General features: G+C 36.6%; 1 protein-coding gene across 1 annotated transcript in view; it reads left to right on the top strand.

Annotated features, from left to right (window-relative positions):
* The window catches only part of CBLB (Cbl proto-oncogene B), a 195,456-nt gene that overhangs the window by 1,716 nt on the left and 175,996 nt on the right, over window positions 1–17,744 (top strand). The window contains exon 3 of the mRNA XM_003798193.2: window positions 14,047–14,297. Coding sequence (XP_003798241.1) covers window positions 14,047–14,297 — 251 coding nt within the window. The remainder of the gene's footprint in view (window positions 1–14,046; window positions 14,298–17,744) is intronic.

Raw genomic sequence — 17,744 nt, 5'->3', positions numbered from 1 at the left:
CTACCACTCTGTGTGTTTGGAAAAGTTGGATTAAGAGCAAAGACTTTTTTTCCCCTTACCTTTTGTCCTTCCTACTCTGCAGAGTTCAGAGTTCCTCTATATGACTCATAGTCATAGTTTTTACCATGGTTGCTTTTTCTTAGTATATGGACATAGTATGTTTGGAAGTATGTTTGTTTTGTCTTATATGAGGTTTGTTGCTTTTAGGTAACCAAAGAGTACAAACAAGTTATTTAAGAAAAGTCTCTAATGGACCACTCATGACAATTATGTGTGTATGATCCTGAAAGTCTGTGTTGGGGAAAGAAACAGATTAGTTCTTAAGTGAGGAAAGCAGTAGTTGAGACAGTTTCCATTTTCATCTTTGAGAATTCATGTTCATTAAGAAACTTTTTGTTGTTAATGGTATGAGTTACAATTTCTTTCATCTACTATTCCATTTTGAAACAGGAAACCTTTCGATTGCACATTGTTTATTATGAAAGGAAAATATATGTTGGGAGTGGTGGGGCTGAGTGTATCAGAAACCTCTGTGGTTTGATCATGTTGGTTTCAGATGAACTAGAATTTCTCAAGAGGAAATCAAGATGGATGTCAGTATCCAAAGAAGTCCAGTTAAAAAGGCGAATGGCATACCTTATAGAAAACTACTCAGAAAACTATACCTATCAGCATTCTATCTTATTGAATAGGATTATGAAATAAATTTGATTAAGATGTAGTTTGCTGCTTTATAAAAATTACTGATTTTTGCTTTTGAAGCAGTAGGACTCTTCCATATTTCTTGGTAAACGTTTGTCCTTCCTTATGGCCTTATGTCATAGATATCTGGGGCTAATTATAAATATAGTTAGGAAGGACTGTTTATACGTGTATTGTTAAAACTGGAGAAATGGAAGTTTAAAGAAATATTCCTTTGTAGGATTGTGCCAAAGCACTCATAAAGTCATGTGGTAACATTCCCCATTGCTTTGGTTAGATACTATGTGTAGATACTGGCTACAAAAAGCCATCCTCAGTAGTAGTAACAATATAAGGAGGTTGACAAGATTTACTGTATTTATCCTTACGGAAAATACACAGATAGATGGACTTGGCTGGGCTTGTTATTCTACTGCTGGTGGTGGTAGATGCAGACCGAGAATATTTTTGCCAGGTAAATACCCTTAGTTTTGGTCTTCAGCGTGACCTATTTAAGCTTCTGCCAATTTATTCAAATTGTTACATTGAAGTGCTCCAGACAGAATGATGTCATAGTGTCAGAACATTGCAACTTGCTGCTTGGGGTCAGATTTTGATTTTAGCATTGAATACTTAAGAATAAGGAATGTGCAGTTGGAAAAAATAGCATGTATTTGACCAGCACAATGCTGTCTCTCTTTGCTTTTCTAAAGAGGATGCATTTGAAGGTCACTCCCATTGCCTCAGTCATTAGTTGGGGATAAGAGAAGGAATTCCACTTTTTCCTCTTATCTGTTATACAGGGTGTCCCAAAAGTTGCCCCTAAAGTTGCCGTACATAGGGAAAATGAGAAATTGTAGCTAAATCTACTTTTATTTATAAAGTACTCATTATTAAATTTGACACAATATTTATAAAATGTTCTGTTGGTCACCTCTTTGTAAAATTTTGTAATGAATATTTTATAAATAAAGGTACAGTTAGCTACAATTTCTTCTTTTACCTGTGTTTGGCAACTTTAGGAACGACTTTTGGGACATGCTTCTTATGGGGACAACAAATGGATCAGATTCTATAGGGGAGCTTCTCCTCCATCCCCTGCAGCCCTTCCTGGAGTGTTCAAAAGTTGTACATTTGTGAATGTTAGACTATCAGATCCAGAAGATTTATGTAAGAAAGTGGTAAGCTGTAGTGACTATAAGGAATTATTTTGGAAACCTTAAAAACTAGGTGGTCCTAATTTTGGTCTATAACTGATTGTTAACGTAAGTTTTATCCTCCTTTAATTATTTCGCTATGAGTTATGGTAACGTAAATGGTTATTTGATAATTAAGCATCTGTGGTTGTTTACTTTATTAACCCTTTTGTGGGTTTGGGTTTAGCCGCTCCAACTGAGAAACTTGACTCATGTGGAAATTTATTATCCGAGGTCTCTACTTAGTGGGATGTGGGTGAAGGCGTTGGCGAAGGTGGATTGCTATGGCTTTCCCTGTTTATTGTTTGTTGAAGGAGTAAATGGTTGTGTTCATTTGTGTATGCATCCCTGGGCTTTGTGGGGAGAAATCACATGAAATATTATGCAAGAATTGAGTATACATATTTTTATTCTGTCACACAATAGTAGAAAGGCATTCATAATTCCACATCGGCCATATGTTTAATGTAAGTGTGGAGCACGGAAACCTCCCCCACTTGTGTTTACCTTTTCTTATTTGTCAGTAGTGAAGGAAGTGGCTCCTAATATCAACATTGTCCTGATGATTATATCAGGGGCTTTTATTATTTGTCACAAAGTTAATCCCTTGACACAAGACTTGTTTTTCAAAATAACTTCAATAGCACGAGTTTAGCTTGTGAATAACAGAAAATAGCAACTTTCCAGTCTAATTGGTGGTTGTATAAAAGGTAGGGTTAAGTGTAAGGTTGGCATTTTTTCCTTATGAAGCCTCTTCACGAGACCAGATCTTAGAAGTATAAATATGAACACAAGCTTCTCAAATTCAGTGTGTCTCTGCCACCCACAAAGTAAAATAACTTATTTTATAGGAGCTAATAAAGGAATCTTAGGCTGTAAGGGAAATATCTACTAAGTGTATATTATCACCTTTTCTTGGCTCTAGAATTTTAAATGGTGAACCGAGATTCTGCTTTCAACTAGTTGTTCTGTTTTCAGAGGGCAGGCATTTTCTCCAAGGTCCCTGAAAATATGACAAAGAGAAAGTAGTTGCCATTTGTGTTCCCCATAAGATGTAGTAGAATGTTCTGTAACAGAACATCAGTAGCACAGAGGTAGCATGGTACATGTATCGAGAATGGTGGTAGCATGTCCAAAAGCTTCCCACTTACACAGATTTTTTGGCCCTACCTCTGTGTTTCAGGGTAAGTCAATAGCTGATTGGATGCCTATTTGACACAGTGAGAGAACTGTTACGCCTGACTACATATCTAGGTTCAAATACACCCTGAATGAAACGTGGGTTCCAAAGCTGTTGAGAGACAGAGTTTCTTAAACACTTCACAGACATTTATCGAGGGCCTACTGTGTTCCTACTAAGCTCTTACTACTAGAAATGCAGAGCTAGACAAGTCATTGTCCAGTCCTCGACCTGTCCAGGAACTGGGGGGCCAGCACCGGAGCCATGTGTGTAAACAGATAATTGCCATGGAGTATGGAAAGGGCTGTGTTACAGATGTGTACAAAGTACAGGGGGAGCAGAGCAGAGAACGTTCACCTTGTTGTTCTGGCCACTGCACGGACGTTTTTCTGTCTGGATTCTGCTGGCCATGCCTTTTAGGAAGAGCGTTACTGTGTTCTTGTTGGACATGCTGAGGTGAGGGTAAGGAAATGATTGCTAATCAGTCTGGTCAGAATGATAATTTATTAATGTGAGGTTCCTGAGTGTGGTTTTCACGAGAGTCTTAGCCAGGTGATGGCAAATAGAGAAACCATTTTCCATCTAATAGATGCTGAATGTACTGAGCATCCATGGATGCTCAGGAAATTAGAAAATAATTAATTGATGCTAAAGAGCAAAGGAAGTTGAGGACTAGCCTGTGTTTTCGTCTTGTTGTCCTTGTCATTTATTCCCAGGTACACTACTGACATAATTTTAAAAGCATTTGGAAAGTGATGATGCCAAATAGCCTTTTTCTGCCTTTTGTCCTCTGTGCATTTAATACTTTTGTCAGACCTGAAATATGATTCATTCTTTATCTTTTTAAGTAATGAAGATTATAATGTAATTTAAAGTTTGTTAATCATGGGTGTTTGGATTATATTCAGATATTTAAAACAGGTAAATAGTCTTTTCTATTTTGAATTTCTCATACTTCTAAAAAATATTCCTTACAAAGTAAAACTTAGATTTTGGATGCCTGTTGTTTATGTTTGTTGATTTTGAGACTCTCACCTTCCTACAATCTGGAAATAGGGACTATCATTTTTTGAATTATTCTCCTTCACATATTTCCTTCTCCTTACTGAAGTTGGTTTTTTTTTTTTTTTTTTTTTGCCTTAGCAGAATCCTGGGGCCTAGCAGATTTGGATAAATGTGGGAACAATTTTGTTTAGTACTGTGTTAGATTTTAAATTTGTTCTAAGATAAATTAAGTGATCCCCTAGTTTTCTACTTGAGAATTCTAGGAAAAGCCTTTGATAAAGTGAAATATCTAAAGGAATCTTATTAAGAGTTAACCTTGGTCATCCCTGTGCCATAAGGCATCTATAAAGCAGAAGCCTGAATTTCTAGTGATCTCTTAACCTTTATAAGATTTTCACCATTCAGATTTTGAATCCACTTCTTCCTTTCTTTCGAAATTTGCTTTATGTGTTTGTTGTCTGTTGATTTTCACCATTCATTTATCCAGTCCCCTCTGTGGAAAGATAGATATTTATAAATAACTGTCACATACTAGAATGCATAAATGCTGTACAGTGATATAAGTAAAGTGCTGTGAACGCAGTACATGGAGGAGGTGAATATTACTCGGGGTGAACGGTTGGCATGTAGAATTCAGCATGGAGGAGGTGCTAGTCAGCTGTTCTTGGAGGATGGTTTGCATACCAGCTAAGCAAAGGAAACTTTAGGCCAAAGGAATAAGGAGAAATTGTTAAGTGGGAGAAACTAAGGTAGAGAAAGATGATAGAGGATCAAACTGCTCTGTCTTGGAATTTGGACTTAATTTATTTGGTAGGCAGATAACCAGTGAAGGCTCTTAAGAAGGGAGAGGAAAATTTAAGGCCTTGCTTTGATAGAATATTCTCTTGACTCTGTGAAGGTTTGATTAACAGAAGAAAAAAAAAAACCTAAAAACAAGAAAAATTATCAAGAGGTATTAAAACAGTTTCGGCAAAAAATAATAAAGAGTTGGTCTAGCGGATTGACAGTAGGCTATAGCAGGTGTTGGGTCAGACATGGGAAACATTTTGGAGGTAAAATCTACAGGTCTTGGTGTCCCCTCAAGGTTGGAGGATAAAAGAGAAGGTGAAGTGAAAGTGACTCTTGAGGTTTTCAGCCTAGTTGATTCTGAAGGCAGTGATGCCCTTAATGAGATAAGAAACATAGGAAGGAAAAGAGGAAGCATGGGGGTTGGTATTTGAGCATGTTAAGTTTGACATGCTAGAGTGAAATCCGTTTTGAAGTCAGAAAATTGAGTGTGTAGTTCAGGAGAGAAGCTGAAATGAGAGATGTTATTTTGGTACATCTGTTCATAGAGGTGGCATTTCAAGCTGTAGAACTGGAAGAGATTTCTAATGCAGAGTTAAAGAAGAGAGTCAGATGAGAAGTCAGAGAATTGATTTTTTTTGGTGGTGTGAGGGTCCTAAGTTAGATGGCAGAGAAGGAAAGTGCATCTTACAAAGAACAGTCATGAGAAAGGTAGAAAAAGAATTAAGATAAAGTGATGTCCTAAGTAGAAACAGCTTCAAGAGGAAGACAGCTTCAGTTCTGTTAAAAGTAGTTTCAGGTTCAAGTGGAGAAAACCAAATAGGGTGAAAATTTGAGAAGTCATTGAATTGCATAGTTAAAGCCTTTGTTGACCTTGACAGGGTAGTTCCACTTATAGGGTGGGGTGGAGCTACATAAAAATGAGTATATGGATTATTTAAAAATTGTTTTATAATTGTTACAACTAATGAAAAGGAAGAAAGTTCTGATAGTGTGAGGGTTTGAAAATAATTGAAATCATTTTGTGTGTATCTTTGTGTAAAAGGAGGGTTTCAAAGCTTGTGGGGAGGGAGTGATTGAAGACGTAAAAGAAAAGGTCATTGAGAAAGTAGGATTCTAGGTTACGTTGTGGGAGGCGAAGACTAGGAAGGAGTAGAAGGGCTCACCTGGTGGATAAATGTGCTTTCCACTTAGAGAAAAGAGAAGTAAGGGAATACATGAGAAGTTTTGGGGGAATAAATTTTGTGTTGGGTTTCAGGAAGTGATTTAAGGCATAATATATATACAGTACTTAAGCTGTGCTTTAAAGTTTTATACTGTGGAATAAATATTATATATTTTAACCAGTTTTCTAGCAATTAAGTGTGTAAATAAGTAAAAAGTAGAAATGGAAATCATTTATCATCTTTAATATTAAGATCATCTTAAACACATGCTGTGACTTAAACAGTGCCACAGTGTTATTTTTATCTACTCTGCCTGGGCATATGCTTCAGGTTTGGTTTGTAAAAATGTGTTTGTAGGTTGCTGATTTTTTCCTAGTAGCGAAAGTAGCATTTTGAAAAGATTCAATTAAATCTGATAGCTTTTTTATAGGACTATTTAAATCATTGTAAAGATCACTCACACTGTTTTGCAATAGTAAAAAAAAAAAATTATTAATTTTTTTTTAAATTTTAGATTAATATGAGGGTAGAAATGATTAGGTCCCATTGTTTATGTTTCTTAGGTAAAGTTCAGGTTGTAGTTGAGCCTTTCGCCAGGGGCTGTGCTGTGTCCCTCACATTGTGCGCCTTAGGTGAGAGTTTACCAGTCCTCCCCCCATCCTTCTCTTTCCCCTCTCCCTCTCCCCCATTGAATTTAATTGTGTTTCTCTCTCCTGTGGGCAGGTAGTCGTTTTTCTTTTGGTTGCATATGAGTAGTGAGTCCATTGGATACTTGCTTTTCCATTCTTGTGACACTTTACTAAAGAGCAGATATTCATGTTTCATTAAAGGGTAAGGTATTTTAGCACTACATCTTTTCCTGAGAGTCTCTTGGTTTTGAGAAAACCAAAGGGTTTTGTGTCAGCTAACAGGACTCCTGACCTGGGCTTAGCCCTTTTTCCTGCTTTCTTGCACAGAACTTTGCAGACTTTTTAAGGGTTTTTAAGTAGTATGAATAACTTTATGGACTAGAAGAACTTTTAAAAATCATTATATCTAACAAAACGGTCAGTGCCCTTATTCTGATTCTTACGCATTTGCAAAACCTGTAGAGATTTTTCCTTTGTGAAGGAATATAAAATGTGGAAGGAGAATAAATAAAAAAAGAAAACTGAGTGCAGGCTACCATGCAAAGCACTTTACATTTCCTCTTCTGAGACTTATAGTACCCTGAGAGGGTTCCAGAAGAAGCAGTCTACCCTGGTAGTATAAAGCTACCAGGTGGCACTGCGGGATCCCAGGTGAGCTTGATTTCTAATGAATTCAAATATTTCATGGTATGAACAGAGTCAAGCAGACGACTCCATGGAATGACGGGATGCTGCCTATGTCTATAGGAAGTAAATCAAAAGGGTATTTCTGTTTCCCCACGTGTGATACTATCAAGTTATTCCCCCAACTTTGTTCTCATTTTTAGGCATGTTTATTTAGGACAGATATAGATAGCCCATTTGTAATGTTAACATATCACTTCTAAGAGGTTCTTCCTTACTTTGGCCTTTTCTTCTGTGCCTCCTTCCAGCCATCAGATTTTCTTTTAGACATGTTATATAGAAGGTTCTACCTGAAAGGTTATGGAGATAGACCAGTGGGGAAGACAGATCCATTCTCCTCCTTTAAGAAAATTTCAATCTCATTTAGAAGAAAGATAGAGAACAGATAAATATACAGTTGATATCTTAATTATAACTGGTTGATTCTTTAATGATGCTTTTAAAATTTTTTTGACATGGGGTCTCCTTATGTTGCCTAGGTCGAACTCTTGGACTGAATTAGTTCTTCTACCTCAGCTTTCTGGGGAGACAGCGGTACATGCTACTATCCCTGGCTTCCTTAAGGATTGTTTCTTATATCAATCTTTTTTTTTTTTTTTTTTTAAGACAAGAGTCTCACTCTTCTTTTCCTAGAGTACCATGACATCATAGTTCACAGCAACTTTGGGCTTGAGCAATCCTCTTGCCTCAGCCTCCTGAGTAGCTGGGACTACAGGTGTGTACTGGGCTAGTTGTTTTTGTTTTTTTCCTCCCTATTTTTAATAGAGATGGGGTCTAGTTCTTGCTCAGACTGGTCTCAAAACTCCTGAGCTGAAGAAGTCCACCTCTTTTTGCCTCTCAGGGTGCTAGGATTACAGATATGAGCTACTGTACTTGGCTCTTATATCAGCCTTAAAATATACCTTCATTGAAAACTAAAAAGGAATTGGTATTCTTTCCCGAGTCTTGCTATAACTAATATACTATGCTCATGAACGATTTTATGGGCTTTGTTTTCCCCAGTTAATATTCTATGTAGAGGACGTATTGTATGTTTATATTTTTTACATTTTATACTGTGTATCTTTTTGAACTTTTATGTATTTAGTGATGATTTGCTTGCTGAATTAAAATGCAAAGGATCCAAAGAACTTGTGGATACTTTCTACTATGACATGGGTACTTTTATGTAACTGCAGTAAGAAACTTCTAACATTTACAGGAGGAGGGCAGGGTTTCTATCTATCTTTAGAAAATGAGATATTTCACTTGAGAGTATATGACTTGATTCCATATAACTGAACGCTTCTTTCAAATAAAAGTCTGTTACAGTATAGGCACAATTCTGTACTGTTGGAATTTTCATTTGCTTCTGTAGAATTGCCTTCATATGTTTCAGGGGCTGAACCTTATTTGCAAGGAATATGTTAGCTGATCTAATACCTCTTAATCACCTTTTGGCTGGAAATTTTAATTAAGGCATAGTCTGAAAACTCTTTACATGTAAAATGTTCCAAGAATAATTAATGACTTTGAGAATTCTTACAGCAGCAGTAAATCCTGTTTTTATGTTTGTGCCTTTGCTTTGATATGGTTGAATGTATATTAATGTCTATAACTGCATTTTAATGTATTTAATGAAATATATGTGTATCACAGTTATTTATTTGAAACAACGCAGATTGCATGTATAGACGGCATCTCCTTAAAAATCTTGAATACGTTTAAGTAAGTACGAGAGTCAGTTGTGTGTAGGTCTGGAAAGAATGCCTGATTCCGCAGTCCGTATATCAGGGTTCTGAGCAGTAACATCAGTTAGTTCTATTTCTCTGTTTTCATATTGTCATGTCAGGATGAGGGAGTTGGTCTCTCTGATTTCCAGATTCTTTGAGTCAACGATGTAATGGAATTTCCAGGCTAATTCCAGTAATGTTTTGCTTTTTAGTTCAAAAGAAAAGAGTAATATTGCTAATGAACCAATTTCTTTTATGTCCCAATCAGTGCCTTATCATATAACGTGACAGCTGATTTGTTCTTTGTGAAAACTGTTCTGTGTTAGCACCAACTTTCATTGTAGGGAGCGATTTAGATATTTCTAGAGGAGGTGTAAGGCATTTGAATCCAAACCTGAACCTTGTGGTGAGTTTCAATTCTCCTTAATATACTGCTTTTAGAAAAGCAATTTTTCTTTCCCTGGCTTTTTCAGGTCCTTGCACATAGCCGGCACTCAATAAATATTTATTGAATGGAATTGAATTTGACCTGCTTAGAAGTCGTAGTCCTGATGTAGGGTTATTCATTTCAGTGGGAGCTGTCATAAATCACAGGGCTTAATAGTAATCCAGCTGATGGACTGCGCACTCAGCGGCTTACTGTAGTAGTTCAGTATTGTATGTTGCGCTTTCCTAGGTGCAAATTTAGAGAACAGCATCGTTTACAGGGCTTTAATGAACTGACTCCTGCCCATTTCAGATCTCCTGTACCACTCACAGCTTTCCTATGCTCCCACCTTTTAAAATAACTGCGTTTGTTCTTAACACGCTTTGCTCTCTGGCACATCTTAAGCCTTTGCCACAACCCTTTGTGTGTGCTGGAAGGTAGTTTTAGGTTTGCCTTTCTTGAAACTCTCCTGTGGATATGAGGGAGCTGCTGCTTTTCTCCTGTAGCACTTTGTACTCTCCCCCATCATGGCACTAAATTCTCCTGTAATTCTTTCTTAAGCCACCAATCTTTCCCAGTAGACAACTCCTTGAGGGCAGGTCTGTGATTTATTCCTTTCTGTGTTCCCAAAAGCCCGAAACAATCACTGACATGTACATGTTTGTGGAATTAACAAATGGGTCCTGAAGTTCATGTAAATTTGCAAATGGAATGAAATAAAAATGTAAATGTGTTTAGCAGAGATCATTAATTATATGCCTAATTCTAATTAAATTGTGGCATAGTTAGAAAGACTGTCACCCTAAGATTCAGAAGATGCAGAATCTTGTGTTGGATTAATGATTTTTTAAATAGTCCTTTAATCTTTGTAGTTCTTAGTTTTGTTATCTGGAAATGAATGGATTGGATAGGATCATTGCTAAGATGCCTTGAAGCAAGAATTACATTGTTCCTAAGTTAATTATAGAGAACTAGGTCTCTCTGCCAGGCTCCTGGAGTCAGGAAGTATGTTCCAGCCATCTATAATTTGCAGGCACTAAGCTCAGTACCTGGTAGATAGTAGTTAGTCAAACAGCTTTACCTGATAAAGCAATAAATTCTCACATGGAATTAGAATTTTAAATACAGCAAATGAGGAAAAGGTCAGGTAGAGAATAGTGAAATAAATATTTCTAAAACTGAAAATTACCTATCAAAGAACAGTTATACAGTATGTCTGAAAAAGCACATGAGGGAATTTTTCTTATTTGTCAGTTAAAAAGTTCACTAGTAGAAGAAGTGGGTTTGAAGGTTGGTCCTCCACCTACAAGTTAATAATTAGTTAATCTGTGACATATACCAAGTTTTATGTTGCTGAAATTAAACTGTGCTATATGATATTGGTAGTGGCAGTATTTTTGAAATTTATGTACAGGGGTAATTACAGAAGTTTTGAGATACACAAAAATCAAGAAAAATCTGGGTGGACAGAAACAGACGAAGCCCTCTCAGCAACACGGACAAGCCAAGCACATTGAAACTTTCATGGGTGAATTAGAAAGATGAATATCAGCTGTGTTTCTTGGAGACGAAATAGTGAACCGTAACACATTCTGTTTCAAAGCTTTCGTAGTGACCCATGAATACTTGTGATAGTATCTTTGGTTGAAAGTGTTGTAAGAAACATCCAATTTCAGCCAGGATTTGTTAAATCATTGATATATTTGGGCCTTAATCTCTGGATCTAAATGACCTTTTCTCAATGTATCAACATATATTACAAATAAAAGGGAGTAACAATCTTATCAGTCCTTTTAGCTATACTTCTGTAAATATTTGGCCTTACTTAATACATGAGATACCACCTTCTCTCTGCAAGAAGTTTCTTGGAGATGAAAATAATATTTTTTGTTAAATTAAACCTATTCATTTGGGTCATTAATTTAAATACTTCATACATATAGGGTTCAATTATGAAAATAAGGGACATAATACAGTCAAACTGTGTGTGTAAGAAAAAATTACGTATCAGCCAATCTATCCGTTCATCTATTTATTACTTGTGTACTCAACAGTTCTGCTTTAGGTGTTGTATACAAAGAGGAAAAAGATATATTAATACTCTAGATTAATGTGAAAAATATTGTCTATAGCCAGGTATCCTCAAACTACAGCCCGCAGGCCACGACCACATGCGGCCTGCCCAGGACATTTATCTGGCCTGCCAGGTGTTTTTGCTGCTACTGCCTGTCCTGCTTAGCAGCCGACTCCTCCCGGCCCGCAGTCTGACCCTCCAATGGTCTGAGGGACAGTGAACTGGCCCCCTGTTTAAAAAGTTTGAGGACCCCTGGCTCTAAGCTATCTTAAATTGGGGGCCGATGCTTAGTAATTTGAGCTAGATTTTTCTCCCCAGGGGGGAGTGGGAGAAGAAAGATTTTTTTTTTTAAATAAAGCAAATGTGATAGTAAGTATAAGTATGCTTTCTTCATCTGTTGTTTTTTTGATTTATTGTGTTGTGTTGTGGTTCTTGATATTAGTTTAACTGTTTTTGTTTGCCCCAGGAGCTTTTATGAGTGCCTGGGCAGATCCATGTTTGTAATGGAATGTATTTGCATGAAATGTAAATAATTTGAAGGGATCCTTGTAGAGGTATAGAATATAGAAGTACAAGCACAGAAGTGGGTATGAAAGTAAATTTTCTTTATTATCACTTTTAAAAAGTTGGTAAATCTACACACATCAGAAATAAACTGGACTAGTTTTTGACTCTGTACATCTTATACTTGGATTTCTTTTATCACCCACATGTACTTGTAGTCCTGGGTACCATGAGACAGTTGCCTTGAATTGAACCTTACCATTCCTGTGGTAGGCTAAGTTAGCATTGTGGGGACTTGAAGTATTCCCCAAACCACCCTTTTAAAAAATATTCTTAAAATTGAAAAAATTTTTTTTTACATATTTAAAGTATACAGTGTGACATTTTGATACCTACACACATAATGAAATGCCTACTATGTGCAAACAAATTAGCGTATCTGTCACCTCCCATAATTACCTTTTTGTGGTGGTAATAGTATTTCAAATCCATTCTTTTGGCAGATTTTCAGTACACATGCAATATATTGAACTGTAGTCCTTGTACTATATATTAGATCTCTGGGTATTTTATCTTCCATAACTGCAAATTTGTACACTTTTACCTGTTTCTCTTCATTTTGTCCTCCTCCCTGCTTGGTGACCATATTCTTTTCCCTGTTTCTATTTATTTAATTTATTTTGGTACTTATTTCTGTTGAGACAGAGTCTTACTCTGGTAGAGTGCTGTGGTGTCAGAGCTCATGGCAACCTCAAAGTCTGTGTTTAAGCGATCCTCTTGCCTCAGCCACCCCAGTAGCTGGGACTATAGGTACCTGCCATGATGCCCAGCTAGTTTTTCTATTTTTGGTAGAGATGGGGTCTTGTTCTTGCTCAGCCTGGTCTCGAACTCCTAAGCTCAAGCAATCTGCCTGCTGCAGCCTCCCAGAGTGCTAAGATTATAGGCCTGTTTCTATTTATTTGATTTCCTTTTTTGCAGATGCTGCATGTAAGTAAATTCATACAGCATATTTCTGTGCCTGGATTTTTTTATTTTTACTGGGACAGTTGACAGTAATTAAACTATTTATAGAAGTCTTGGGGGAGGGAAGTCATAATGGAAAAAGACAGAAATTTTAACCAATTGTATTTAAATATCTCGCTCTTGAAAATTTTACCAAAAAAAGAAACGTGATTATGGGTTTAGAAGAGGACTATGCATCTAGGGGACCCAGAGCTTAGGCTTCATTAGTTTCTTGGTAAATCTGCCTTGAAGATGCAGGAGGCTTAATTACTCTTGGCTAAATCACATTAATATATAGACGCAAATATAATACAATAGTTGAAATACTACCTTTTCTTGCTGGCAAGAATTATCTTTGGTTCTGTAAAGAGACTTAAATACCCCAGTAGCTGGGTGGCATCTGATGGAATGATTGAATTGTTATATGCCACATTCATAGGCTTGGCAGACAACAGGGGAGGTGGAAAAAACCCATTTAGACCCGACACCCATTATTCTTTAATAATTTGGCTATTAAAATTGAACATCTTTGTTTTAAGCTCCTCAGGATTCAGGAACAGTACACCAAAACATTAATTAAAATCTATGCGTGAGCTTTAACTAGTTAGGCATTCAATGTAGTAAAATAATGTTTAAGTAGTAGACATTTGTTGCCAGAAGAAAAGGCCCATTTCCTCATTTTTATTTTTAAAAAAAGACTATCAGTTATATACAGTGATTGGTACACTGAAGCCTCTTAAGCTATGGATGAAACTTTAAGGGTTGAAAATGAGGATATGATACAGAAAAAACTGAATGGAAGAAAAAGATGAAATGACTTAATTGTTCTAAGACAAATGCATTTGCCAGTTCTTAGTAAATTGGAGATAATGTAATGTTACCATTAAATTTATAATATGGGAAATGAAGAAATAGGTTAGAGTTCTATAAGTTTCTCATTTTCATGTGGAAGAAAATATTATGGCTTATACAAATAATATTATATTGTTGTCTTTTTTAGGTGAGACTGTGCCAAAATCCCAAACTTCAGTTGAAAAATAGCCCACCATATATACTTGATATTTTGCCTGACACATATCAGCATTTACGACTTATATTGAGTAAATATGATGACAACCAGAAACTTGCTCAGCTCAGCGAGAATGAATATTTTAAAATCTACATTGATAGCCTAATGAAAAAGTCTAAACGGGCAATAAGACTCTTTAAAGAAGGCAAAGAGAGGATGTATGAAGAACAGTCACAGGACAGGTAAGAATAGTTCAGACCTTTTCCCTTGGTGTTGAGGTCATTTATGTTGCTTTTTGCCTCATAGTTAACATAAATGTCACCATGTAATTGTTTTGGGGGGGAAGGCCATTCACTTTGTATGCAATTATATGCTGCTTAACAATGAGGACACTTTCTGAGAAGTGTATCTTTGGGTGATATCATCCTTGTGGGAATATCATCAAGTGTACTTACACAAGCCTAGATGGGATTGCCTGCTGTACCTGTGTGTGCTATGTGGCTCCTAGGTTACAAACCTGTACAGCACCTTACTGTACTGAATGCAGTGGCAATTGAACGCGGGGGTAAGTATTTGTCTATCTAAACCTAGAAAAGGTATGGTAAAAAATATATAAAAAATATAAAATAGTACACTTGTGTAGGATACTTAACATGAGTGGAGCTTACAGGACTGGAAGTTGCTCTGGGTAAGTTGAAATGAGTGAGTGATGAGTGAATGGGAAGGCCTCGGACGTGACCACACACTGCTGTAGACTTTTTAAAGACTGGGCACTTAGGCTGCAGTAAAGTCATAAAAGTATTTTTCTTTCTGCCATGATAAATTAACCTTAGCTTACTGTCACTTTATAAACTTTGAAGTTTTTGTAACTTTGGACGATTCTGTAGTAATATTTAGTTTGAAATACCCATTGTATAGCTGAACACAACTATTTTCTTTCTTTACATTATTCTCTAAGTTTATAGATTTATTTTTTCTTACTTTTTAAACTTTTTTTGTTTGAAATTAAAACACAAACATGCACACTAGCCTAAACCTAAACAGAGGGACTGTCCTCAGTGTCACTGTCTTTCTCCTCAACCTCTTGTCCTTTGGAAGGCCTGTGGGGCAGTGACAGAAATGGAGCTGTCTTCTTTAATAAGAATGCCTTCTTATCAAATCCTTCCTGCAGGACCTGTCTGAGACTATTTTACGGTTACATTTTTTTTTTTTTAATAAGCAAGAGTCAGGTATAGTGGTGGCTCACACCTAAAATCTTAGCCCTCTTGGAGGCTGAGGGAGGAATCTCACTTGAGGTCAGGAGTTCGAGACTAGACGGAGCAAGAGCAGGACACTGTCTCTACTAAAAATAGAAAAATTAAGTGGGCATTGCGGTGGGCACCTGTAGTCTCAGCTACTGGGGAGGCTGAGGTAGGAGGATCTCTTGAACCTAGGAGTTTGAGGTTGCTGTGTGTTAAGCTGATACCAGGGCACGCTAACTGGGACAACAGAGTGAAACTCTATCTTAAAAAAAAATAGACAGAGTAATGTAAAATAATAATAAAAAGTATGATATATACATATTCTATAAATAAACACATAAACCGGTTATATAGTTGTTCATTGTCATTATCAAGTAATATGGTAATTGAGCAGTTTTAGGTTTATAGAAAAATTATTCAGAAGTACAGAGAGTGGCCATAAATCTCTCCCCTCCCCACAGTTTTTCCTGTTCACATCTTGCATTAGTGTGGTACATTTGATACAGTTGAGGAGCCAATATTGATATGTTATTATGAAAGTCAGGTTCACGCTTCATGTTTCACTGTTCTGTGGTTCACAAATGCATCACGAAATTAAACACAAACATGCACACTGGCTTAAACCTAAACAGAGTGAATGTCCATTATAGTATCACATAGAATAGTTCAGGGCCCTAAAAATGCCCTGTGCTCCCCTTGAACTCCGAGCACCTGAACTCCAGTCTCTGTAGTTTGCTTTCTTCATGGTGATGTATGGTTATGCTCATACATGTCCATAAGTCAATTTTCAGACAAGATTCTTTTACTCAACAATACGCATTTGTGGTTCCTCCATGTCTTTTCATAGCTTGATAACTCACTGCTTTATGTCACTTTATGATGTGCATGGTGTGTAGCTGTGACACAGTTTGCTTTTCCTGTCACGTGTTGAAGAACATCTTGGTCACTTCCAAGTTTTGGCAATCGTGTGTGAACTTGCTAGGGATATTTGTATGCAGGTTTGTGTATAGACTGAAGCTTTTAATTCTTTTGAGTAAATGCCTAGCAGTTGTATGGAATGCCTGCGTTTAGCTTTGTGAGAGCCTCCTAGACCATATCCCGGGTAGCTAGACTATTTTGGCTTCTTACCAGCAATGGAGGAGAGTTCCTGGTGCTCCACAGCCATCGGAGACAGTGTCTTTCAGACACAGTTTGATTGAATCTGTGGATGTGATAGATGTGGGTGGGAGATAGAGCTTCAATCTCTGTGGTTTTATTTAAGTGAGAAATTGGATTGGGATGGAAAAGGTGGTAGTGACATCATCCAGATCCTCACTCAAGACACTTCAGATTTGTTGTTTAGCTATTTGATGTTAAAATTCAGGAGCTATCTTAAATAAGGAAAATTATAGAGTTTTCTATATCTGGGAATACTTTAAATGTATCTAGAATACTGACTAGGATAGTATATTTAGATTTTTAAATTGGAAATCAATATTTATTAAAATGTATAATGTCTTAACATATTAGTTAAATTGAATTTTAGTTGAAGACTTTTAACCTCCTGGTATTTCAGTTTTCTTATGTGTAGGAAAACCTCTCTGAAACCAATGATACTTTTTTCAGGTCAGAAAAACTAGCCTCATTTAGTCTAATAAAGCATAGGGTTGTATAATAGAAAATCTAGGGGGGAAAAAGGAAATTAAGTTATCTAGGTATGTGGGCTCCAAAGTTGTTGGTAAATCCTGGTCAAGCAAATACCCAGAGCCAGTAAAACCTTCAAATTCTTTTTTTCTGCAGTTTTTTTTGGCGGGGCTGGGTTTGAACCTGCTACCTCTGGCATATAGGGCTGGCGCCTTACTCCTTTGAGCCACACGCACTGCCCTGTAAAACCTTCAAATTCAAACCTAGAAGAGCTGCCTGCCAAATGTAAAATGGCAGAAATGTTTACATATGTGTAATTTGCTCTCTAAATTAGTGATGCACTGGTCGTAAAAGTCTAACCATCACTTTATAAGGCTCATTTTGAGGGTGGTGAATCTTCTAGTTGCCTTTTAGCTTTAAAGTTTTAACAGGACCAACAAGGGGAAATATTGAGAAATATTTTAGTGATTATTTATTTGTGCAGACTTGCCAAGAATGGCCACTGTTTGGGGAAAATAGATGTTTATGCTAACATTTTGTATTTCTTGGATTTTCATTGAATTCATAAAAAGAAGATGTTTTATACATATCTTTATAATTCTCATTTAGACTTCAGTAGTCATGAAATCCTTCCTGATCTATCTGAGCCATCTATTATATTTTACTTTTTAGATTATTAGGGCATTGATGAGGTAGGTATGTTATTTTTCAGTCTAGGAAAAATACTAGATGAGTGGATGTAGTGTTTTAACTGGATATGATATGTGCTTTGGTCAACTTACAATTTACTTTCATATCTTCTGTGGAAACTTGAAACATTTCTTG

The sequence above is a fragment of the Otolemur garnettii genome, unplaced genomic scaffold, assembly GCF_000181295.1.
Source record: "Otolemur garnettii isolate 467f Iridium unplaced genomic scaffold, OtoGar3 scaffold00131, whole genome shotgun sequence".
Taxonomy (NCBI): domain Eukaryota; kingdom Metazoa; phylum Chordata; class Mammalia; order Primates; family Galagidae; genus Otolemur; species Otolemur garnettii.
The sequence above is the reverse complement of the archived record's forward strand: the minus strand, read 5'-3'. Positions and strand labels throughout refer to the sequence as shown.